At 38.9% G+C, this 25,622-nt stretch overlaps 1 protein-coding gene across 3 annotated transcripts in view; it reads left to right on the forward strand.

The window, feature by feature from the left end:
* The window catches only part of LOC127622920 (breast cancer anti-estrogen resistance protein 1-like), a 123,378-nt gene that overhangs the window by 92,916 nt on the left and 4,840 nt on the right, over positions 1–25,622 (forward strand). For all 3 annotated transcript variants that reach the window (XM_052097089.1, XM_052097090.1, XM_052097088.1), the window contains 2 exons: positions 19,315–19,458; positions 25,196–25,306. In XM_052097089.1, the coding sequence (XP_051953049.1) occupies positions 19,315–19,458; positions 25,196–25,306 (255 nt within the window). The remainder of the gene's footprint in view (positions 1–19,314; positions 19,459–25,195; positions 25,307–25,622) is intronic.

A 25,622-nucleotide genomic window follows, 5' to 3' on the forward strand; every position in this document is an offset into this window, starting at 1 on the left:
GGGCAATGGCGATCCCCCTAGAGAGCCTTGCAGGCCAGTCTTAGGGCACTGAGCCATATGCTGGGGCTGCCGCAGTGGCAAGGGAAATGAAGTGTAAAGATTGATGGATGAAGGGAGGAGAGGTTCAGCTGCAGGCCTGCTGACTTTGAGCCAGCTCCACCTGTCACTTCAACTTTGACCTTTCAGCCATAAACATCTAGACATGACTCAGTATTCTGGTAACTGTGATATGGTTACATGGATATTTAAAGCTTCAAACTATGACATACTAATAACACACTATGTTATGCTGAATTATTACTTGATGGTTATGCAACAAACAACTGAATGCGGTCAGGCATTTTCAACCACTGTGATGGTAACCAGAGATGGCGTAATGACGGGGAGATGGGCTACTCATAGAAAAATGAATGAGAGAAATCATAACACTCAATGTGTTGACTGTAGGAATGGAAGTTGTGCCTTTCCGTTAAAAGAGCAAATTGTCGTTTTAATAGAGACATTGTCTGTTTTTTTTATATATTTTTTTAATTAGCCAGACAACCTGAAAAATACTGGGGCCTTTATTGAGTGTGATTTGAGCTAAAAAAATTTTTTTTAAAAAATACATAATTTTTATTATATATTAAAAGTATATTATTGAAATATAACCTTGACAAACAGCTCTGGAGATTTCTGCTTTTCCACATACAAACAGATAGGGGTTGTACGTATATGCCTAAAATAGCTGCCCTAAAACATTTTCAAGAAGGCCACTCAGTGGACTGGCTTGCCTTAAAGGGACCTTAACATTATACTGTGGAATTGTGGATTTATGTACCATCGCAGATTGATGGTATCTGCTTATCATATTCATGGTATTCCAAGGTACTTTAAAGAATTCCAAGGTATTACCTCGGTATATGTCCAAACACCTTTGTAATAGCATGGTAATTTTTGGTACATTTTTGTTATTTTAAATTGCTTGTATAAGGTAGGGGCATCCTTTAAATGACACTGGTAGATAAGCAAGTGTGGTTGAACTTTATTTTACAGTACGTGTACTTTCAGTATACTTGCAATCTACTTACCCAAGAAAATATTAGGTAACTACATATAATTATTATGAGTTAAGATTAGGGTTGGGGTTAGGTTTAGGGCAGGACTGGACAGCGAAATCGGCCCGGGATATTTTATGGCAACTGGCCCAAAACGCTGTCCTTTTCTGCATATCGCGGCACCGTTTTATGCTCCGTTCTGCATAACGCGCCGGCTCATTTTAGCTAATCGCAGCCTATTCTGCATGTTTCGTGGCCGACACACTGGCCCGCTCAGTTCTCCCGATGGTCAGTCCGCCCCCGATCGGCCCCAAAGTGCATCGGCTCACCGGGAAAATGCCTGGTATGCCAGATTACCAGTCCAGCCCTGGTTTAGGTTTAGTATCTTATTAGTAATTCCTGTAGATGTTGTAATTATATAGTATGTAAATGTAGAACAGTACTGCTAATAAATTGCTACCATAAGTGTTGTGTTGAGTTTTTGGATGACATTTCGGTGCAAAAGCTTGTGAGACACTGAAACTCCAAGTGAAATACCTCAGCAAGTTGCATCAATTTCTGGAAGATTTTTGAGTTTTTCAATTTTACAAGTGTTTAAAGCATTAGCTCAGTTAAAATGCTTTGATTTGAGTTTGAAGGATTTTTGTATCAGTGATTTGTATAACATATTCAGCCTTGGTTTTTCTATGTTCTTCTCAGCTGCTTTACAAATGCTAGAATGACTCTAAGTTGAAGTAGTTGAGAGAGTGTTTGGATGGTGGTAGGGTCTGTGCTGCAAACGCCAATGGCTGAGGAACCAATACTGATGGCAGTGACCCAGAAACTTACAAAGCATCCTGAATACTGCAGTAAAGGGGAAGATATAGTGTGGATTAATAGTCAAGACCAGAACTGAGTTCAGAGAGGATATTTGGGGTTTGGTGCTGTGTTGAGGCCAAAGAAAATGCAATCTCATATCTACTGTCAGAATATTCTGTCACTTTGTCTGGAATGGTAATACAATTCTTCATCTTTGATCAATGTTGCTACATTGGAAAACAATTCAACACACTAAAATTAAAAAGTTGAATTGCTGCCTTAAATTTTTCAATACAATCAAAGCACTGCCAATGTTATCTGTGATAAATGTATTGAACTCTTTTAACCACTTTGAATTTAATTACTGAAGAAAATCGAGTTGAAACCCCATAAAATCAAATAGAAATAACAGATGTATATGTTGTTGTAGCATTATGAAGAATACATAGTGTAGAGCAGTTTAAGAATATAAAGACCAAAAGAGAACTTAGAATGGAAAAGGACCTGTTTCATTTGTTGTTAAATGATGTCCTTCCATGATCATACGGGAAAGCATTAGTGTTACATTTCTATTCGCAGCACACACATTGAGATGGTTTACTTTTAATTTGGGTTATGAGGGGAGATTTTGATGTATGTTTTCTCTTAACGTCCTCTATTATGTTCACTCGTCCTTGTGCCCACAGTCCCTCCACCACTGGCAGCTTTTCATTATGAGATAAGGCTTCCTGCTGGGAGAAGATGAACACACACACACAGACACACACACACACACACACACACACACACACACACACACACACACACACACACACACACACACACAAACACACACATAGCAGAAAGCTGAAAACACCTTTATGCTCTGGTTGTGCTTAATAAAGGAATTTTAAAGAATGTTTTTCAGGGCAAAAATACTTAGCTAATTTTCTTCTGGTTTTCTCATAACTAAGCCACTGTTGTTCCTTCATAAGCAGCAGTTCTGTTTGTTTTTAAGGAGCCTTGGATCCGGAAGAATTTTTTCCCCTTTTATTTTTTTTGCAAGAGGCATTCAAAAAATAATTTAATTAAGAGCTTTAGGCCTTGAACCATGCCTTTACAAAACAATACAGTATTTGATTCCATGAAAAAAGGTATGTGACAATGGCGAAAAACAAATGGGTGACTGTAATTCTTCACTGGAAATGTGTCAATTAAACACAATGGTTTAAAAATTAAGTTGTGGTTCTACTTAGCCATGTGCAGGGCCGCTGAGGCTGCATTAGGATGGGTTGTATGGTTTTGTGTGGAAGGGGGTCAGGGTTAGAAGTGGGGTGGATTGTGATAAAGCAGCTGGAACAACTAAGATTTGTGTCACATCAAATACATGTGCCGGCAGGGCATCAACACGTGACACACAAAGCCCCAGAATACTCCATCAACAGGCAGGAATTCCTCATTTGATTCCTCCCTTGCTTTGTCCTGCCCGAATTAGTCATCATGGATCTTATTTGCTTATTTCCTCTCAGTTGATTTATATTTTCACCCTCCATTCTCTTCGCTAACATGCACAAATCATTAACTCAAATCAATAAAACCTTCACTACATAGATAAGAACGGATACTAAACATTATGAAAGAGTTTAGTCGACAGGCTTCAATCAAACCCGAAAGCTATCTGCGTAATTTATCTTACGAAATAAGAATGCAATACTGGATGTTACCGTAATACTTGTCAGAATAATTTCGGTACAATTGTGACTCACCACTCACCCCACTGCTCTGCTTACACATTAACCAAATCCAGCTTATACTATCAACTCAAGTTGCACATTGACCATTAGAGTAAATAAAACCAAAGGATGAAGAAAGATTTGAGCAATGAGTTTAGGGCCACGTGAGCATGTCAAAATGGAGGTTTGTTGATATGGTATTGTGCTCTTTAGTGTTATTGTTAATGATATAAATGATCATTAATTCGTTTGTAAATTACTGTTCATAATTACTAAAATGGAGTGAGCATCTCCAGTATTTCCAGAAGAAATTCCAGAAAAAAGAAAGCACAATCGGATTCGTCTCTATTAACTGAAAGGTGTGACTATCATTTCTTTATTTGCCATATTGAGCATTACGATGTCAAATCAAATTTATTTGTATAACACTTTTCACTACAGTCTTTGTTTCAAAGAAGCTGTATACATGAAATTATGCAACAACAGAAAATTCATGAATATAATGCCAATATTAGTTATGTATGTTTAGAATAAAGTATAAGTAGGATAAGTAAACTAAGTAAGTGTTGTGGGTCAATGATTATACAAAATTATTTTGTATGAACTAAGTTTTAGTGATTAATTAATTAAGCGAGGAAATACATGTAGATGCACTGTCCTTTGATTTTGGCCGATGAAGGCTTTTGTTAGTGGTTCATTTCGTTTCTATGTAGTTTAAGCGAGTGTTGATATAGGTATCATTCAGTGAGGTGCATCACAGTCTGATGTCTCCCATTATTTTTTTCCATGATTGGTCCATATACTTCCCCTTATAAAAATCTCTGGCCTTATCTCTATAATGGCGCTTGCTATAGCCGTTCAATATGCTGGACAGGGAGCTTCGGTTTATTAAGGCAAGGTGCAGTGGGAAACAGAGCGGGAGAGATGGCAAAGGCTAGATTGAGATTCTGCTGTAGGTTTGCCGCACTGCCTGTTCTGAAAGTAAATGTGTAATCTTTGAAGACTTATTTGAGGCCGGCAACTCACCTGATCAGGCGGGGAAGTGGAGGTTGGGGGAGGTGGTGCTGGGTTGGCTTATCTACAGGAACAGGCAGGCAACTTTTTGAAGGGAGAACATTTTGAGGAGACAGAATAAAGGAAGATCAGTGGGGTTATAGATCCATACATACATATCCACAAAGTAACAGTGGTACAGAGAAACACACCAGTATGAAATCTGCTATCAATCCTATCAATTTGTTATGCAATGTTATCAGTGAATTCCAAACATATTTTTTTGTGGCCTTTTAGGGCACTGCTGGAAAGGAATACTATTTGTTGGGTCGCTCCAAAGAAAAGTGAGCGATAGAGACCCTTCACTACAAGGCTATTAGCAAAGTGTAAAGATAGCAGTCAGTTAAAGGATTTTTTTGAGGTGGTTTGTGATCACATGATCCAGGGTGGTAATTCCTCGCCAAAAACCTGAGATCAGTACTTAAGACCATCACCCTCAATTGCTCTTGTGCACTCAAGGGCTATCAACAGGAAATGTTCCTTTCACCAAGCATGGAGACCTGAAAATAGAAGTGTGTTATTTTTCTATGTTAAAATATTTTCTTGTATCCAAGCTTTCAATTTTGAGACTTTAGAATCTCAGCTGATTTTGTAAGCAATGTGGCTCTGAGGCTGTGAGGCTCTTAAAACGTTGCTCTGTTAGTTTGATCCTCCCGACCAGCCTGACAAAGCGAAATTGGCTGTTTCTGTTTCACCGTCCAATGGTGATGGTAGGAGTAGGTAGTGATGGTAGGAGTTTTGGGAAATTTGTTTGAAAACAGTCATTATTTGGTTACACTAGTGCTGCAGAAATTACACTAGACCTTTAAGGATCGGAATTATACAGGACCCAAAGAGCCAGCAAGTTTATAATATCTAGGATAAGTGTATAATCTCTACTATGAGCAAGTTTACATGCACACCAATATGCTGATAATTCCTCAAAATGTCCCCAAAATCCCCCCCAAAAATGCATGAAATCTATATTTACGTGAGAGTTGAAATCCTAGTGTTATCCGCTGCTATTTACGACACAACATAAACAGGCATTTGCACAACACTTGCGCACATTGGATAAGTCAAATGCCGGTGAAGGTGTTTACATGCAACATAAAATAGGGTAATGTGTAAAAAAATTTATTTTTAAACCGGAGAACCATTTGAGGAATTAACATAACTTATTAAGCGTAATTGGTGTAAGATCATGCATGTAAACGTGCTCAATGTCTAGGACTGGGAGGATCTGAACCTGTGTGTTGTTCCAGACTTGCATGCTATCAAGGGAAATGCAGCTGTGTGTTTGTGTATAGGCAAGTCTGTAATATGTTGCTCTTCTGTCTCTCCCTTCACATTCCAAAATACCAGAGTTACTCCTCCCTGCCTCCAGACAGCCTTCAGGGCATCCTTCTTTGATTTTACCACAGTAAAGGGGGATTTTGGCACTCTGCTTTACGTTAGAACACACCTTACCCGTGACATTTGCCCTTGAGTGGATTATTGCTTTATTTAACACTGCTGTTTATCGCTATGTGTAGCAATAAATTACATTGATTAAATGTTGCACTGTTCCCAAAGTTCTTAAAGTGGAGTTTTTTTCAAAGACTTGACATATCGGTTAGATCATCTATTGAATCTGTAAAGACAACCGGCTCAAAAGATAGATTCTTTCGTGAACTGGACATCCCTGCCAAATACACTCTCCTCTCTCTTTTTCTTATTCCTTTCCTTTCGTCTCCCTAAGTAATGCAGAATAATGAATAGAGAGCGCTTAATGGTTGTTTAAATAGTCTCAGTTCTCCTCAGGGCTTTGTGAGAGATTTTAACTTTGTATCTCGGAGCTCCACTGCAGTGCACTGTGGGCTCTTCAAAGAGTGACTGTCATATTGGCCTCACGGCACAGAACATCAGTGAAGCATTGGCTGCTCCAGGGCCCTGCGCCTCAGTGAAGCCTCATTACTCTCTTCTCAGACTGCATACACACACTCTGAATCAGCAAATATCTACCAGCAGTCTCCTGTACACGGTAATGTGATGCAGTGAGCAAATCGGAAGACAACATGGCATCCATTACAAACAGCGTGTCTGGGCTCAGTGTAGTGGCTGCAGGTTTCCTGTGATGTGTCTCTGGAGGAATAGAGGGAAAGAGAGAGATTGAATATGAAAACAAAGTGCTGATGCAATGTTCCCCTTAGCTGCAAGAGTCACGGGAAGTAGTGTGATGACAGGGCAGCTGTGATCATACTGTGCATCTGCAGCACCGATGTGCTTTATTTATAATTCTCTGAGCTCCAGAGCACTGTTGAAATGTCATTGCAACCTCATGGCTGTCTTTGAGGAGGCTGAGGTAGAGCACATACATATCGATATTGGTCACATTTGCTCTGCTCCAAAATGTAGAAAGCTACCTATGGAAGCAACATTTTAAAATTATAGTTCACACTATTTAAATGAATGGGAGAAATTGGAATGCCCAACCAAGAAGCTTTAGCGCCCAACGGTCAATGGATGTAGAGAGGAAGTCCTGCATTATTGGTAAAAGAGCCAAACATCTTTTAGATACAGACATCGCCTGTCAATCAACTCGCTAAAGCACATGTGCATAAAATCTGGGAACATTTTTGCATAATATGAGGTAAAGAAGCACAATTTGTGATTCCAATATTATAATTTTTTTTTTGCTGATTTGAAATATGTTCTTTGATCATAATCTTGACCAACCGTTTTTGAGATTTCAGTCTTTCCCCATTCAAGTAGATAGGAACTGCTCTGGCATGACAGGAAATAGCCTCCTGAGAGCCAAGTCAAATCAAGTCAAAATGTATTTCTATAGCACTTTTAAAAGCAACAGAGTTGCACCGAAGTGCTGTACAATAAAACATTGAGCATATAAAAAGAAAGCATTAAAGGAAAACATGCAACGTACAAAATATAAACACATTAAATCAAATAAAATCAGAAAAATTCTACATAAAACCCTTAAACTAATCTTAATCAAAAGCCAGAGAGAACAAATAAGATTTAAGAGCTGATTTAAAACTGGCTAGTGAAGGAGCAAACCTCACATTTACAGGCAGACTGTTCCAAAGTTTAGGTGCTGCAGCAGAGAAGGCCTTAGTTTTACAGTGACAACGTGGGACAGTTAAGAGAAACTGATTACAAGAACTAAGTGCTCTTTGGGGACAGTAAGGAATCAGAAGGTCACTAATGTATTTTGGTGCAACACTACTGTAGATAAAGCCTTGTACACAAAAACATAGATTCTTAAATTTACAGGAAGCCAATGTAAAGTCGCTAAAATAGGAGAAATGTGATCCCTCTTTTTTGTTCCGGTAAGAAGTCTCACTGCAGCATTTTTGAATGCAGGCGAGAGATCACAGTTTGAGGCAGGCCACAGTATAGGGAATTACAGTAGTCCAGCGTGGATTACAGTCTCTTGGTAAGCGTTCCAAAGATGTCCGGCAGTGGACTTGCTAGAAAGACTTTGGATTAGCTTAGTGAAACTAAATCCAAGATGGCAGCCGAAAGAGATTGCTAACACAAAAACATATATATAAAAAATGGTTATTAAAGGGATAGATCTCTCATCATTTACTCACCCTCATGCCTTCCTAGATGTGTATGACTTTCTTCTGCTGTCAAGTCTGCAAGTCCATACAATGCAAGTGAATACTGACCAAAACTTAGAAGGTACAAAAAAGCACATAAAGGCAGCATAAAAGTAATCCATAAGACTTTAGTGATTAAATCATATATATTTTGAAGTGAAATGATGAATGTGGGTGAGAAACTGATCAATATTGAAGTCTTTGATAAATCAAAACTTTTACTCTTACTTCCACATTCTGGTGTGGAAGTTACTTTCAATTTACATCTTTAATTGCCCTGCGGGGATTAATAAAGTTCTAAACCTAAACATTCAGCTGCTTACTGGTTGGGGCTGTTCAAAATTTAAAATGCATTGGAAAAAAGGACTTAAATATTTATCTTTTTCTCACCCATACCTATCATAGAGCTTCTGAAGCCCCTTAGAAGGCAGCTTATTTGATTTTGGAACACAGCTATTATGTGTCCATTTGGCTGTAACCTTCAGGCCAGACTTGTTCCTACTGCATCCAACCACTGGAGATCTTAACTAGGTCAAGGCCAGTAGGGGGTATTTGGGACTTTGTAACCTTGAACATGCCACACTGTCAGTTAACAAGGCTGCACAGCCACTGCTATAAAGACAGTAAAGAGGACAGTGTGTGTGTGTGTGTGTGTGTGTGTGTGTGTGTGTGTGTGTTTGTCTGAAAAAAATACAATAAAAAAAAAGAAGAGTCTTCCTGCCTAAATCTCCTCTATTACCTGCTGTGGTCTAATTTTCTGCTCTGACAGTGTGTGCCAAATGAGAGAATGGGTGATTGTCAGCTGAAGGCAACAGAGAAAAAACAGTGAGTGAGAAACTGAGCAATGGGACAGAATTAAAGGGGACACAGCACCCTGGGTGGAGCCGCTTCAGGAGGTTTTGGGTTCACATGCGGAGCTGCAGACTGTGTCCTGTCATTAACGTCCTCTTATAGCCAGCAGCAGAGGAGAGGAGGGGATACTGGACCCAGTGCGGGCCCCTCAGCATAAACAGCACATCACTGCGAGTCGTTATTTGTGCTCCAGTGGCCTTCATCAAAGGGCTGGAATATCACAGAAGGCCACAGGTTTCACTTAGTACTGCAGGGAGTTGAAAGGACTGGAAAAACACAGATCAGAGAGAAGAACAAGAGGCCTAATGGAGCTGCAAACTCGTTTACTGAGTCTAGACACACACACCACATATCTTCTGCTGAAGATTATATACAACCTTTGCGCTCTATGTGTTGCTATGTTGTTCATCATGCTGTTTATGTATTTGTATGCATGTATGAATAGGTTTAAAGGAAGCTTGGTGTCAAATTTTAATTGGCTCGTGAAACTCTAACACCTCAGGCTTAAATCAGTGGTGACCATTTAAACCATCTCTGTGATGTTTTACTATCTTTCCCTTAAGGTCAGAGATTAAACAGGGTACAGGTAATTGCTGCTACTTACTGTTCCGAAATGAAGACCAAATGGTTCAATTTGTAAAAAGCTAATATTTATATTACCAATTATGTTTGTTCATATTATGTATACACACAAGTTAAAGGATAGTTCACTCAAAAATAAACACACACTCATGTTGTTCCAAACCCGTAATACTTTCTTCTGAGGAACACAAAAATGTATATTTTGAAGAATCTACACTGAGGTATTCTCTAAACAATGACAATTCATTGCAAATATGGCTTGAGACAGACAAAATTAATAGATCTCAAGATAACAGCTCGGTCAAAGGAAAGAATATCAGTCAATAATTACTTAATGTCTGTCTTCCTCATTTAAAGCTGTCATATGTCTTCAGAAGTCTTATGGACTACTTTTTGGTGTGCTTTTTGTAATTTAACAGACATGGTCAAAATGAACTGTCATAATATGTAAAAGAGCTGCATGAACAGTCTTCAAAATGTTTCCTTTTGTGGTCTAATGAAGAACTTTTCAGTTTGAAACACCATGAGGGTGAATAAAAAATTATATACTTTTCACTTTGGTGTCAACTATGCTTTAAAAGCTTGTACATGGCTAGATATCCTGAATGGTGTCTCTTTTCAAAATCTTTCACTTCCTAAAATGCACTCAATGATCTCAGGCACTGACTAACATTTGATCTTTGGCCACAAGGACAGTGTGGTCTCCAAGGAGACACTCTCATCTCAATCTTATTAATAGGTGCTGCATACAGGCCGAGTGTTGTGTTGCCAAGAGAGCAGGAGGAGAGGAAGTGTGTGTGTGCGTGTGGTAGAAAATATACTGGCACAGTTATACGCTCTTGCAAGCAGCATAAAAAAAAAGAGAGAAAACAAGAGTGTGAGCAGCGAGATGAGACCGAAAGGAAATGTGAAAACAGAGAGAAAGATGACAAGACAATATCCTGAGCTATTTTGAATAAATGTCATTCAAGCATATCACTAGTAAATTGTTTGTATAAAAAGAAAGGGAATATTTTCATGAAAAAACTGACCAACAAACAAAACGATGAGATAGAATTGAGTGTTTTCAATATTTAGCTTAATGGTCCTCAAATCTAACAATGAATATCAATAAATGTCTTCAGTCAGCTAGGTAGGTAGGTAAAGAGTGAGGGTTTAAACAAAATATGATTTTTAAAGGTAATAAGTTGGATGGTTCACGCCCAGCCCGATCATGACAATAATGTGGGACATGTGTCAGGGGGCTTTAGTGGCCTGTTACCAGAGATCTATGTGGATTAGTACCAGGTGCCTCTCTGTCTCCAGCAGCCCTTCCAGCCCCCCAGTCCACCAGCCATCCCATTACACACCCTCTGGCCCCAAGCAAAGTTCATATTCACAAGTTTGGAGCTAATTAGCAGCTTATTAATTCAGCCGAGGATGCCGAGGATGTGGCCTTTAAATCCAAATCTTCGCTTTTTTTTTGGTCTCATTCTGGTTCTTGGCACTTTTGCTTTCATAGCTGATTCTGTTTCAGGGCATAAATCTCTGATCTAGGTCACCCAACATCCATCTTTACTACAACCCTTTAAATAAGAGTTTTCACTAACCCAGTTTGCACATTTAAGCAGCATTTCCTACAGAATTCTTATGTAGCAGGAGCCTATAATAATAATAGATCCCATATTAGGTCTTATTCAATGTAGTGGCATATTTGATCTTTGACAGGAATGATAACCAGTCTCTTCTGGGTTGCACTGTTTTTTAAAGTGATGGTTATCATGCTGATAAAAAACATCTTTTAAAAAAATATCAGAAGACTATAGGTTGCAAAATTGACATGTGATCTAAGACTATCCACCTTTTTCCTATGTCCCATGATGCTTAGAATGAAATATGGGCATTACATCCATTGTCAAGTTAACACAGCTGTTGTTGCGGTATACATCCATTCATTCTTTCATTGTGGTGTTGGGATTTTGAGGAGAGCGTGTATGATTTCACGAGGACATACATCAGTCACAAAATCAGTGTGTTACTGAATGATAATAAACTGAAGAAAAAAGTCATTAAGACAAAGAAAGCATAAACAAAAACCGGTGCGCTGTTTCTCCCAGATGCAGCTGAGATTTAATCTTAGCACAGCACAGCATTTTGAATAAAATTATCAGTTGTTTTAGTGGAGTACCTGTGTCAGTTCAGCTTCAGATGGGTGTGCTTCTTGTCACCCTGCATGTTTAAATCAGACAGACACACTGAGGAAGAGCCGTGAAGTTCTCATATTTGGGTATGTAATCACTTAATCGCTTCCTTTTAAATCCACAGGTAAGTTTAAACTTTTGTTCAGCGGGTGATTGACTGGTGAGAGGTGGTGCTTCGCTGTCATCCAGGATGCATCAGGACAGCATTTACACCTCAAATGAAATGTGTTTTTTGACTACCTCTGTATGTGTTTTTTGCGATCAAATCTCAAAACCTTTTGCACCACTTACAACTTTATTTAGCGCTGACCTTTGTGATCGGATCCAAAAAGCGTCTTATTACCAGCTGTAAACTGGGTCTTAAAATGACTGCAGCCAGAGCTAGGGAATGCTGTATAATTCGTTTCCCCAGTAAGACCCCCAGGAAAAAGGTGGATACGGTGCATACATTGAAGAGACTGTAATTCTATACCTGATAGCCTTTTATTAATTCCCATCAAAAATTAAATACGGTGCTTCTATTATATTTCCCCCCAAAAATTTTGTCAGTTGTTTTTAAATTAAAATACAGTTTAATACAACAAAACTACTATGTGTATCTTTAACTACACATTGTCTAACAAACACCCAGTCAGTGAGTCAGATGTAAATTCTGTTACCATTCTAACAGATGCAGCGAGTAATTCACTTATGATTTGTTTCTTTGTCAGCTGATACAAACGAGTCTTTCTGACTGATTTATTAAAAGAACCGTCTCAATAGAGTAATTTGTTGTTGATGTTGTTTTTTCTAATCAATCTACCCAGTCTTTTTATCTCTACACATTCAATTCAGACTGCAACAAATATAATTTATTTTGCCATGGTGCTGTAGATTTCAGTGCTGAATAGTGCTGCAGGAAACACTACAATCAACTTTAAGCGCTGCTCTATGATATGAAAAGCCTTGAAAACCACTGAGTCAAAAGAAGAGGTCACTCTCAAGTTTACATAAGACTCAATAGTGGACCACCAAACCCACATGAAATGGATTTGGGCAAAAATGTACAGATGTACCCAAGGGAGGCTTTTCTCTTTGGGGTAACGTGTGTGTCCATGGTCCAGATGTGGTCCCACTGGCAGCCACATCACACCCTGAGCCCAGCTGAGCTCTCCACAGTCATGTTACCATATTCATAACTGTAGCCTCATTCCAGTGATTTTTCGCCAGGGCATGTATGGAACACAATCAGACATGACAGGACCTTTATTTAGGGCTTTATTGCAGACACAGACACACCCTTCTATAAAATGCTTTGAGAGACAGCCTTGATGTGGAAACTTCAATGACATGGACTAAGCAGAGGTAGAAAGGGCACTTATATCATCTTAAATGCAAGTGAATACACTGAGAGTGTGTTAAATCACCATCTCCCTATTTTACTTCCTTATACTTTTATTTTCTGTTACCTCCTGCTGTACTCAATGTGAATATACTATCAATCAAAACTATGTATCATCCAATACAACAAATATTAAGAAAACATTATGAATATTAATGTGATGAGCTTCACCTGTGACTAGTCTGCTTGGAACTGGCATAATACATCCACACAAAAAAATCACCTTAAGAACAACTGGTTACAAGTTATTGCTATAATGGTTCACTTAGTATTGAGAAAAGCTCTAGCATCATTTGCTTGCACAAGCCACTTGGTTTTATATTCTGTTATCTAGTCCAGTGAAATTCATGCATAAATCCAAAAAAAGTGTCCAAATACATTTGAGGTTAATATATAATATATTTTATGAAAAGGAGACCACACACCTTTCAAGTTTGCTTCTCATAATGACCTATATTCAACAAAAAACAAGAACAATTGTGGTAAACTGAAGTCTACATAATGCCAACACACAGAAAACCCTGACCTGCAGCCCCCTCTCTGCACACAGTGAAGAGGACAGCTTGCTCCACAGATGGCCAATATGAGAGTGGTGGTAGGGGCTATGGGGGCAATTCTTTTACATGACCTCTCACATAGAGGAAGAGTTTGTGTGAAGTTATATGGTAGCCCTTCAGTGTTTGTACTTTGCCCCCTCATCGTGTTCCAGGCCTGTGGACTGAGTTATTCATTGCATAGAAACTGGATTGAATCAAAGCCAAGCTTAAGGTCAACTTTACTAATTGTAACTTTACTAGACTTGAAAAACTTTTAATAAAAATTTTTTTGTTTTAAAGCCCTTTTGAAGATGAGAAAATGCATTGTAAAATGAGCTGACAGTGTGGAATCTGAGACTGGGTGGAATTATGTTTATCGCATTACTCCATTCACTATAATTTTGCATTCTCTGTTTGGTGCTATTAAATTATTAGGACCTTTATTAAGTGTCTTTAACTACTATGCACTTAAGCATTTGGTACTATGAACGTATTATGCACACACATGTTGCGGCATTGTACTTATATTTAAAGTCTTCACAATTTCATTTACAATATTTACAATTTCATCTGTAGTTACACTGTTAAACTTTTCCCTAAACCTTTCCCTATCTCTACTCCTAAAACTACCTTTACCCCAACCTCAGCAGCAGCAAATGTAAATGTTGTGAGAATTTTGCAGAACAATATTATGTAGTTACACAATAAATACTTGTATTAAATGTATTTAAATGTTAGTAGTTAAAGACACATTATACTGTATAATGTTGGAACAATTAATAACCATTTTCGCTGTGAGTTGCGTTAAATGCACTGTAGCCTCTGACCGGCAGCATTTGAAAGGCTGAAAGAAATGAGAGCATGTGTTAAAAAAGATTACAAGGGAATTTAAGGAGCTTTGGCTGAAAATCTCAGCATGATGTTTTTTAAAGAGCAAGAGTCCAAAGAATGTGTACAGTCGAGCACAGAAATAGACAGAGCTTTGTGGAAAAAGCTCAAACACTCTGAATAAACATAAAGAAATCCATTTCATTTTGGTCACGTTTAAAGCTAGTACTTAAAGCCATTAAAGCGATAGTTCACCCAAAAATGAAAAATCTGTCATCTTTTACCCCCTCACGTACAGTATGGGTTACAAACCCATATGACTTTCTCTCTTCCATGGAATACATAATAAGATGTTTAGCAGAATGTCCGAGCTGCTTTCTTCCATACAATGAAAATGGATGCGGACCAGGGACCACTAAGCTCCATACGACTTAACCACTATATATAACCTTCTGAAGCCATAAAATATCTTTGAGGGGAAGACTGAAATTGAAGTAATTATTCACAGAGGTCACCATTAACTTGAATTGTATATAAAAGCAGCTTGGATATTTTGCATTAAATTATGTATTTTGTGTTGCATGAAAGAATGAAAGTCATACAAATTTAGAATGACTGGAGGGTAAGTAAATGATGACAGAATCTTCAGTTTTGGGTTAATTATTCCTTGAATAATATCATGACCCTTTTAAAATCGGCTTGGCTGTGGGTCTTCAACCATTGCCAGGAAGCATGGATTAAAATTGGCAAGATTTATGGTCCAAGGAGCCAGTCCTGTCTGGAATGTCTTCATCAGAATTTGGCTGTGCCCTTTAGAGTGATGGCATGTGTCATTGTGTCAGCTGGGGTAAGGAGGTCACAGCTCTATGTTGCAGCAGGGGTTATAGGGGCTTTTGTATAGCAGCCTTTGCAATCTGTCCCTCTCTTCAGGCCTCTCTGGCCATGTAGCTGCTGTGATTGTGACTTTTGGCCAGCTGTCTTGGCGAGGGACAATGTAGTCGGACAGTCAATGCTCCTCTGTTGTTTCCATCCACACCAGGGAGTGTTTTTGCTCTTTGTGACATCATCATTACATGCACTCCACCCTGTCCCACCAGGGATTGTTGTGACAGCTGGAGGCACGGACACACACATCCACTATGATCAAACCCTTTCAGCTGTATTGATGAGGGCTGGATGATGGCAGTTCACCATATGTGCCCATCCCCGTTTCACTGAGCAGCGCTCATTGATAATTCACATTATTGATCGATGTCATTTATGGCAGGCCCTTCAGAGGCCCTCAGTGGGATGGAGTGACTATTACTTAAGGCTAAACACAAGTCAGCTTCAAAGGGCAAGATAAACACAGGGTGTGCAGTATTAAAGGGCCAGGGTGTGGACAATAATGATGTGAATCTCTGAAATGATAGATGTATGGATAGATAGATTTCCGATTTTCTTGATTTTCTCAAATTGAATCACTCAAGATGCTCTTTTCACTCAAATCAAGCAGATTTGCCTTTGTTTGCATGTGTGAGGTTAAGTGCAAATGCAGAGTATGTGTGAGTGTGTGATGGTTCCAGAGGTTGTGTACGTATGGATATGTCAGATGAAACACCTGCAGAGCAGTCATAATGTGTGTGAAAGTGTGTACAGAACCGTGGCGAATGCACCAATTTATCACAGCAATGTCTATACCAGAAAGAGAGAGAGAGAGAGAGAGAGAGAGAGAGGCTGTGAGTGTGTGAATGGTCTAGGAATGAGGCATGGGGTGGATGATGGGTCACAGGGTTTCTACAGCTTATCACAACAGTATCACACTTTTAGCTCCCTGATGAAAAATCTGAAGGAATTTATCATTGATTTTGCACTGCCATTTTGAAAAAGGGGCAAGAGTCAGGCAAAGGGTGTGAGAGAAAAAGAGTGAGAAAGAAATAGAGGTGTGTGAGTAAGACAAAGATGAGACTTAGCAGTGACAGCTTGTCAGCTTTCTTCAGTGAGAACAGCTTAATTGGATGGTTAGCAGGAGTGTCACATCTAAAGTGACAGGCTGTATTAGTGGGAGAGTAAATAGTAATATAGGATCTCTGGGATTTTCAGTAGCCTAGTGTGACAAGGAGGAGGGTGTGGCTGGGCCTTGATGGAGCTGAATCAACTGATCAGTGGGAGAGCTGGTTCGAGAGGGAGAGACGGAGGACGTCCTGGGGATGGAGGGGTCGCTGCCAACCGCCGAGCATCTGCCAAGAAGGGGAGGAGGGGTTCTGTCTGCCAGGGGCTGGGGAACTCTCTGCCATCCGCTGGGGGAGGAGCGAGCTGGCTTCTGCTAGAGGGCGAGGAGCGGTTGACGACCGGGCAACAGCACGTCCGGGAGCTGGCGACCTCTCTCTCTCTCTGTCGCTCTGCCTCGCTCTTTCCCTCTCACCTTTCCCTCCCCTCGTCTCTCCCAGGGCTCCAGAAAAGCAGGGAAGACCAGGAGGGGAGGGGAGGGCGTCATGTCAGGGGTTACCCCAAACTGAGTCGGGTGATGGAGGAGTGTGACGAGGAGGAGAGCAGGGCCTTGAAGACACATGGCCGGCCCTGAATCGGGCCTTGAAGACACATGGCCGGCCCTGAATCGGGCTAATCAGCTGGGTTGGGGATAAAGACGAGCTGGAGTCGTCAAATAGAAAGAGAGAGAGAGAGAGAGACACACCCAGCCATGCTGCATATTTGTTTATGTTGGTTTTAAGTTGAGTTTGACATTAAAACTTTATGTTTAAAGTTCTGCCGGTTCCCACCTCCTCCTTGCCATCCTTATACTGTTACACATAGCATAACGTTTCTTTGTCTATTTTCATACATTACACTTGCAGCAAAGCTCTGGCTAGACAAAACGGTTCTTTTAAAAGCATGTTACATGCACGTACTTGTGCTGTCCGTTGTGCTTGCCTTGTTGTCTCTCATGCAAGGTTACAATATTCACTTGATTTAATCTAAGAAAGCATCAGTGCTTCACAAAGACATTCGTCTCTAAGATAATTAGCAAAGAATTTATCTGAATCCAAACCCCCCTTTGAACTGTGTACCGTGGACAACAGTAATAATAATAATAATAATACATTTCAGTGTTTGACCTTAAGGACATTTTTGTTACTTTCCTACAATAAACAGTTTTGGTACTCTCTTGGGTCTCTACATGAAGCTGCTCCAGGACTCTCTACTGCTGTTAGGTCACATGACCTCCACCATTCACGCCCTGAAATCCCTACTGAAATGACTGAGTGACGTCTAGCAGTCTCTGTGTGTGTTGTTGTGTATTCATTGTGGGTATCTTTTGTCTAATATGCGAGAGGTGACACCTATACGCAAGCCTGGCACAGTGCGTTTCTATACACTGGCTGGTGCAAATTGATATGGAAAGAAAGAGAATGAAGAGAATGAAGCACAACTAATCTCATTAACCCATTGTTATGAGTGAAGGCCAGCAATCATCTGTTACTGGGAGTCTGCAGGGAATAATGAAAACTAAATAAAGAACCACAACAGTACACATATCACAAGTGCACACAAACCAATACTGCCCTGTGCATATATTTTGTCAGTCGTTAAGGAGTGAATATTTGTTTTACAGTGCATTGACAGAGGGCAGAGTGCATTACTAACATACTAAAACAATAGATCATTTGAAGCCTTGCGTTTCACTGCCACCCTTTAACCATGTTAAAATCTCTAATCCATGGCATTGAATGGCTTATTGCTTTTATAGTGGGGAAAATAACAATATGATAAATATAATTTATATTATATTATATAATATATAATGAATTTAATATAATCATATATGTAATGAAAACATTTAATAAAATATTATCAATACAAATTATCACAATAAATAATTCTAATACCAAATAATATTGTAATTAGCCTATTGGCTATTTAAATCTTTAAACTAACAAGGAACTTATATAATTTTTATAGAATTCAACTCATGCAAATGGATAGCTGACACACTATGTGTCCATTGACTTTTTTTAACATGAATGAAAGTGAATATCTTTTTTCACCATTTATAATCACCTTTTTACCTCTACTAATTCATTTTAAATGGTTCTGAGGTGACACATGATATTAGAAAGTACAAATATTCCATGTAGTCTGTCAATTACCATGATGCCATTAAAAATGCATGTAATTTATAACAATTAAAGAAGAATTAGCAAAATTCTGTTTAAAAAAGTTTTAGATGGAGGATAGGATGTCACATTGCAAGTAAACTCTCCAATCAGATTGTAGAACCAGAACTATCCATTTTATAAAGCATCCAGCAAATGAAAATATTCTGAAAGCATGCGCTAGTTGCATATGCAACAACTGAGGATGCCACTATTGTTCTGAAATTGAACATTCATGAACTGCCCATCTAAATATGTTGGATCAGTGTGTTGTGATTGGTATTATGTCTCAGGCAGTGTACAAATATGGGGTCGAAGCTTGTTTTCATTTCCCATGCTCACATGGTTGACACAGTCCTCAAAGCGTAAGACAGAAGGTAAACAGGCAGACAAAAGGACAGTCCCTGTTCTCACGGTGACCTTTCAGGACCCCTGATTTGTTGCAGTAGTGTCTGTGTTATCCTAGTGTGAATGGCACCACCAGGGCAGATCTTAATGCAATGGAGTCTATAACCTCCATAGTCTCTGTGAGCTAACTCGTCTCATTATATGCCCTGCCCCTGGGCAAATCTAAATGGGCCATTAATTCATTCAGATCCATAAATTACCTTACAGTCTCTCTCCCCCATCTCTCTTAGGTGGTTGTTCCCACACGGGTTGGCCAAGTTTACGTGTATGACACAGGGAAAAATGAACAGGATGAATATGATGTTCCCAGACATCTGCCACCCACCCAGGACATCTATGACGTACCACCCACCCGCACCCAGTACAACCAACAGGTAAAGGGTTAATTTCACAAAAATCTTATAGCACAATGATCCTGTTTACAGCCGGTATTTACAGTACATCTGTTTCAGGTGATTTGATCCCAAGTGGAGAGCACTAATACAGGTGCAAACAGGTTTCAAAATGTTTTGTGACCTTAACACTCAAACCAAATTATGATTTTGTTGACGCATACGACTACGTCACATTTGTATAAAGTGTCCCGATGTATCCCAGACAACGGTAAAGGACCTTATAGTCACAACCATTGTGCTAAAACAAGAGTTTTAAACATTGCTGGTTTTGAGCTTTAAAGGAATATAACCATCCAATCAGAGCCATGTAAATCATGTACCTGGCTTAACAGAACATGTCAGGTTAGCCTAACTAACATATAATGACAAAGAGCATGTAAGACACATGCATCTGAAGGTCAGTTACTAGAGATGGTCGACTAAAATAACAGTGCATATTACTCTTAAAAAGTCATGTCTGTTGGAGATTACAATTTGGAAGTATGTCGACTTTTTATCAACAGTTTCATTTTATAGCACAGGCCAAACATAAAGTCATTGTTTAGAGTATCAAATGTACTTTTATTGTGTAGTTTTGGCCTTTCCTGAAGATAAGCTGGTTATTATGCTGGAGGCTATTTGATATTGAGTAATGTGTGGATGAGCCAGTAGAAAATTGTTATTGATGACTAGAATAGTCATGAAGTGTATCTCAGATGTCACTTGTGTGTGTGTGTGTGTGTGTGTGTGTGTGTGTGTGTGTGTGTGTGCCAGAGATAGTCATCTCTCTTCTGTTATCTTACACGCACTGCAGGACTGGTCATCTGTCTGTAAAGAGTCCCTCTCAGATTAATAATAGAAGGCATTTTATGTTTTCTTTCTTTCTTTCTTTTTTTCTTTCGCTCCTGTTGGCTCTATGATTGTATGCCTATTTTTAGATGAGGTCATGCATTACTTGAAGTGAATGTAGATATTTCAGTGTCTGGATGCATTTCAAAAAGAAGGTGTTGTGTGTGTATCTTTAAAAAGCAGAATATACTGAGACTGCTGTGTGCACCTACTGTATGTATGTGTATTTTGTGTGTATTGGAGAGGGAATGTGTTGTCAACTAGATCAGTCCTTCAATGCAGCAAATTGCAGCACACACACAAACACACCACACATATCCCTGACTCACAGCAAAGGCCACACATACCCAGACCTCACAATTCCAATACACACATGCAGCCTGCTGTGCAGCCATATCTATCTATCTATCTATCTATCTATCTATCTATCTATCTATCTATCTATCTATCTATCTATCTATCTATCTATCTATCTATCTATCTGTCTGTCTGTCTGTCTGTCTGTCTGTCTGTCTGTCTGTCTGTCTGTCTGTCTGTCTGTCTGTCTGTCTGTCTGTCTGTCTGCAGAGGCGTTTCCAGCATTGAAGGACATCCGGGGCTTAGCCCAGACCATTTTATTTTCACACTAGCAACCACTTCTCTGTAGTCCAAAGCTGGTGAGAGGGTATTCTTTGAGTTTTGCTCTTGCTGGGCCTGTTTCTACAGTTCCTAAATCTTCCACTCTAGTACTATCCTCAACATCCTCTCTCCTCCCTGAATCATCTGTGATGCAAAAGAACAGATACAGCACATAACTTATTGCAAATCAGCTTCAAACAACTAATTCATCAAGTGCTACATATGTCAAATTGTAGACCAATACCATTGAAGAAAATGTATTGGGAAGAGCAGATCAGTGGGATTGCCCTTAGATCTATCATGATTCTTGAATTGTCATGTACATTAATATAAAGTAATCACATACAAGGTATATTATAGTGAGTAAAGTGAAGTAAAAAAATTTTTTTTATATAAATAATTTATATTTTTTGACATAAATAGTCAAAATGATGCATAAGATCCTAAGTTAAAGCAATACATGAATGACTTTAGTCTAAGTTCATTGACACACCATGGCATCGAACTGTATATAATTCTCATCATCTCTATGAGAATAATTAATCTGTCAAAATCCTTTCATTAGGATCATTGAGATAAACAATGTTTCACTTTTAACTTTCTCTAAAGTAAAGTGACTGATTAATTGTTACCAGTTTCCATGCCTGATTCTGGCACATCTTTGCTACCCTCAAAGTGAATATTTACTACAAAGTAATATCACAAAACAAGTCACACATACATTTTATGCTAATGCTTATTGGTTATCCTTAGAGAAAACAACACCTGATAAACAAGAAAATTATGCTCCGAACGGGACTCGAACCGCAGTGTCCAGCGTGAGAGGTGGATGCGTTAACCACGAAGCTAGAAGCTAACAGTCAGTATTGGAGGTCTTGAAGGTTTAGCCTACTGTGGGTGAAAGCCAGCCAGATGATGATCTTTAGACTTTAGGGACAAAAACAAATGTGAATTCTTACCCACTGACTTCTTTCGGAAATTTTAGAAGCCTCATTTGCTTCATTTTTGCTGTCTTTCCTGCTAACTGCTGTTAACTCGCCACTAAGTAACGTAAGTTGATGTCAGCTCCTCCCTACCTGCTGCATATTCAACAGAGAGGAAGAAGCGGAGTCAGCCCATAGGCTACCGACAGCAAAGAAACTTATTCTATAGGCTAGATTATGCCTATGTCTATTTTTACAGGCTGTATGCAGTATGTGCAAAGCCAAAGCACAATGAAATAAGGCAACTTGTGATTTCGGGGGTTTACATAGGCTATTGTCCAGTTTCATATTTGTCAGTCAACTTTTCAAAATTAATTCGGGGCTACACTCAAAACATTCGGGGCTGAAGCCCCGGCAGAATCGGCTGCCGCCTCTGTCTGTCTGTCTGTCTGTCTGTCTGTCTGTCTTCAAAGTACCTTTCCCAACACTAACCAAGAGGAGGTACAGCACTAGTCATTTTGCATTAAAGCACAACAGTGTGTCCAGTAGAACTAATGTAACATAGGACTTAGATGTTGCATCTAGTACCAGCACAAGCACACAAGCCCTATATAAAACACACTCTGTTCACATACACACACTAAACCACTGAAATCGCGTGTTCAAAGCCTCAAAATTGCTCAGAACTATGTAAAGATTTGCCCTCTCCTCAGATTAGAGTGAAAGATGTATACTGGTAGTCTTTTAATCACACAAAGTTGGCTCAGCGCCTAGTAGATGCTCAATGAGAGATTTTAGTATTCATGGTTTCTCTTGCCTCTCTCTGGCTGCAGGCTCTCCTGGGGGCATACACAACAAATTGGGAGCCATTGTTTTGGCAGTATTATAAATGCTAATGGCTGTTTGTGTAAGGGCGTGTGTGTATGTGTGTAATTTGTGCACTTCTGATTGAAGTGCGGAGTATAAGACAGGCTAAGATGAACATCAGGATTTCAGAAATCTCTAGATCAGGTTGAAGATGTGGGTTAGGAAGTTTTTAGGATTTCTTTTAGTGCTAATATGTGTTCTTTATTTGAGCTATGAATTGTTTTTAAACTCTGCACTACCTTCTTTGATAATTGTCAAGCATCGCATCACCTTAAACATGGTAATAAATAAATAATAAAATTTTTAACTAAGTGCAAATTGTGCATGGAAATTATCACTCTCTGAATGAGAAAACAAAAACATTTCTGCAATAAATAACAGTGATTATTGCTGCTAGCAGACATTCCTGTAGTCATCAGGAGCTTTTGGCAGTAATAGAGGACAGCTGTACTTTTAAATTGTTCTTTTGAAAATCTTTTGTTTTTGCTGAGTGACTCTGTCTAGGCTGCTATAAGCAAATTGTCAGCCTGTGCCAAATATGAACAGGCAAAAAGAGCTATTTGAGAACAGAAGCATTTGTAATTGCATAATGAAAGGAACAATAAATTGGCTGAAATGTGATATATTATTTGTCAATATAACTCTGGCATGTATAATATCAAGTAGCATCTGTGTAGATACAATTTTTGCAATTTCAAAGGGAACCAGTTTGAGAACCTCTGGTTTAAACTATTCAAGTGTAAGTGTAACTACACTACAATGCAATATTGAAATTTAACAGTCCCTAAATGTGTGTGACAGTCTCGAGCAAGATTAGACCTAATGTCAGTTTAATCCAATTTTCCTCAACCTCATTTCACCTATATCAGATGCAGTAGTGGAAAAATCACACATTTACTGCTTGCGCAATAAAATATTTATAGGTTTTTTATGCTTTACAGAGCTTTGGGCCTTTGTGTGTGTGTGTGTGTGTGTGTGTGTGTGTGTGTATGTTTGTTCACACTTTAGCTACAAGTTTTGCATGTTTATATCAGCTGTCACGTGTGTGGCAGAAAATTGGGACAGGAAATCACACTTCATTTACATAACATTCTAAAACTTCAATGCTGTTTTTAGATGAGAGTGCATGCATAACTCTGTGTGTGTTTGGGGAGGTTGGCTGATGTACTTAGCAATACTTTGCAAATGAAATTTGTCCTCAGAGTTTATACTGTAAAGAAAAAACTTCAGTAAGCAGTGTCACTACTTGATCCACAAACATGCGTTATGTTCTTGCGTTCAAAACACTCGAAGGAACGCAAATGCGATCTAAGGGATCTCAAGATGTGTTTAAATATTGAGTATTAAACTATATTTAACTTGACACAGTGACCTAAACATTTTATGTTTATGATGCAACACACCCGAGATGTCTAGCGTAGGTGTAAATTGACGGGCCCTTAAGCAAGCCCTCATAATAAATCTCCAACTGATTGACAAATTCACTTGTGAAATGGATTGCTGTGAACTGTATGCCAGTGATTGACTTATGATCAATAGTATGGTTGTAAACAATACATTGTATTCTAAAGCTGCTTTTTGTATTGTCTTATCAATGATTATTTAAAGATAACTATGCACACGAACACACACACGCGTGTTTGTGCGGCTCCTTATTTAGATAGGTCTGTATGTTCGCATATGTACTATAGATATACTGATGTTACAATTAAGAACTAAAAATATTGCAATATAATCTTTGACCTTTTCATAAAATTTACCCATTAAGACATACAGTATGGAAGCCTTTGGTAGATCATGAAGCTCTTTGTAAATCAACTAAAGCTTTCTCCAGAAAACCTCCTTCACTCTCCTCTATGTTCAGCATCTCAGGATAACCACAAAGCCATTGGACAGGTAGCAGAAAGGAGAGATTGAGGGTTAAGGTAGAGGTCAGCATCTCTGCAGCACTGCTGATCTTCTCCAGCTGTTCTTGTCTCTGGTCACACACATATAATCTCTCCATGTCATGCCTCTGTGTTTGTGTCAGGATGTGGGGTCTGAGTGATGTTGGAGTTTGTCCCATAATGCGTGTACCAGTGTTCCCTCTGACCCCCATTCATTCAAATGTGACAAAAATCCCACTGTTCTGTTTCAACTTGCACAAAAACAAGAGATAGATGGAAGAGGGAAAAATACAAAAATGTACAAAATATGTAGAAAGTAGATTGTAGATATTACGCTGCAAAAAACGAGAGAAAGAGAAATGCAGTCCTTACCAGCCTTGCATCATTGCTACAGACATATTAAATTGCATTGAACACACTCTTTTCAATCCAGATTTCATTAGTTCTTGTTGTGCCAAGAAATGCAGTTTAAATGGGTACATGCAATATGTTCAACGCATTGCCATTGAATGCGCATTTACATGAATTATTTACTCAAATCTATAGTCCTGTAAATTAGTTGTATGTATCATCTGTTACTTATTTGAATCACAGGTGTATGATACTCCACCCATGGCTATGAAAGGCCCACCCGGCAGAGATGCACAGGAGATCTATGACATTCCACCTAGTGTGGACAAGAGCCAACTGCTCTACCAACAAACGGTAACTCTGTGCAAGATTGACTCAAATCAGTTACACTGACAATATGTCAATTTTCTATGTAGAAATATAAAGTGGTTAGAGAGATCTGTACTATCCTTTTGAAAGTAAACACCACTGACACTCACACGATAACTAAACACATTTGGAACATTAAAGGTGCTGTACTTGAATTTAGCAGTCTTTCTGCTAGAATCAGCCTCTAATTTTGAAGTATTTCTAAAATTAAAATAATTTACAGCAACTTGAAACTTATTGTTCATTTATCATTCTTATTAGTGTGGAATAAATAGTTGAATTATGATTGTTCCTCTTTCAG

The sequence above is a fragment of the Xyrauchen texanus genome, chromosome 29 (assembly GCF_025860055.1).
Source record: "Xyrauchen texanus isolate HMW12.3.18 chromosome 29, RBS_HiC_50CHRs, whole genome shotgun sequence".
NCBI classification, from domain to species: domain Eukaryota; kingdom Metazoa; phylum Chordata; class Actinopteri; order Cypriniformes; family Catostomidae; genus Xyrauchen; species Xyrauchen texanus.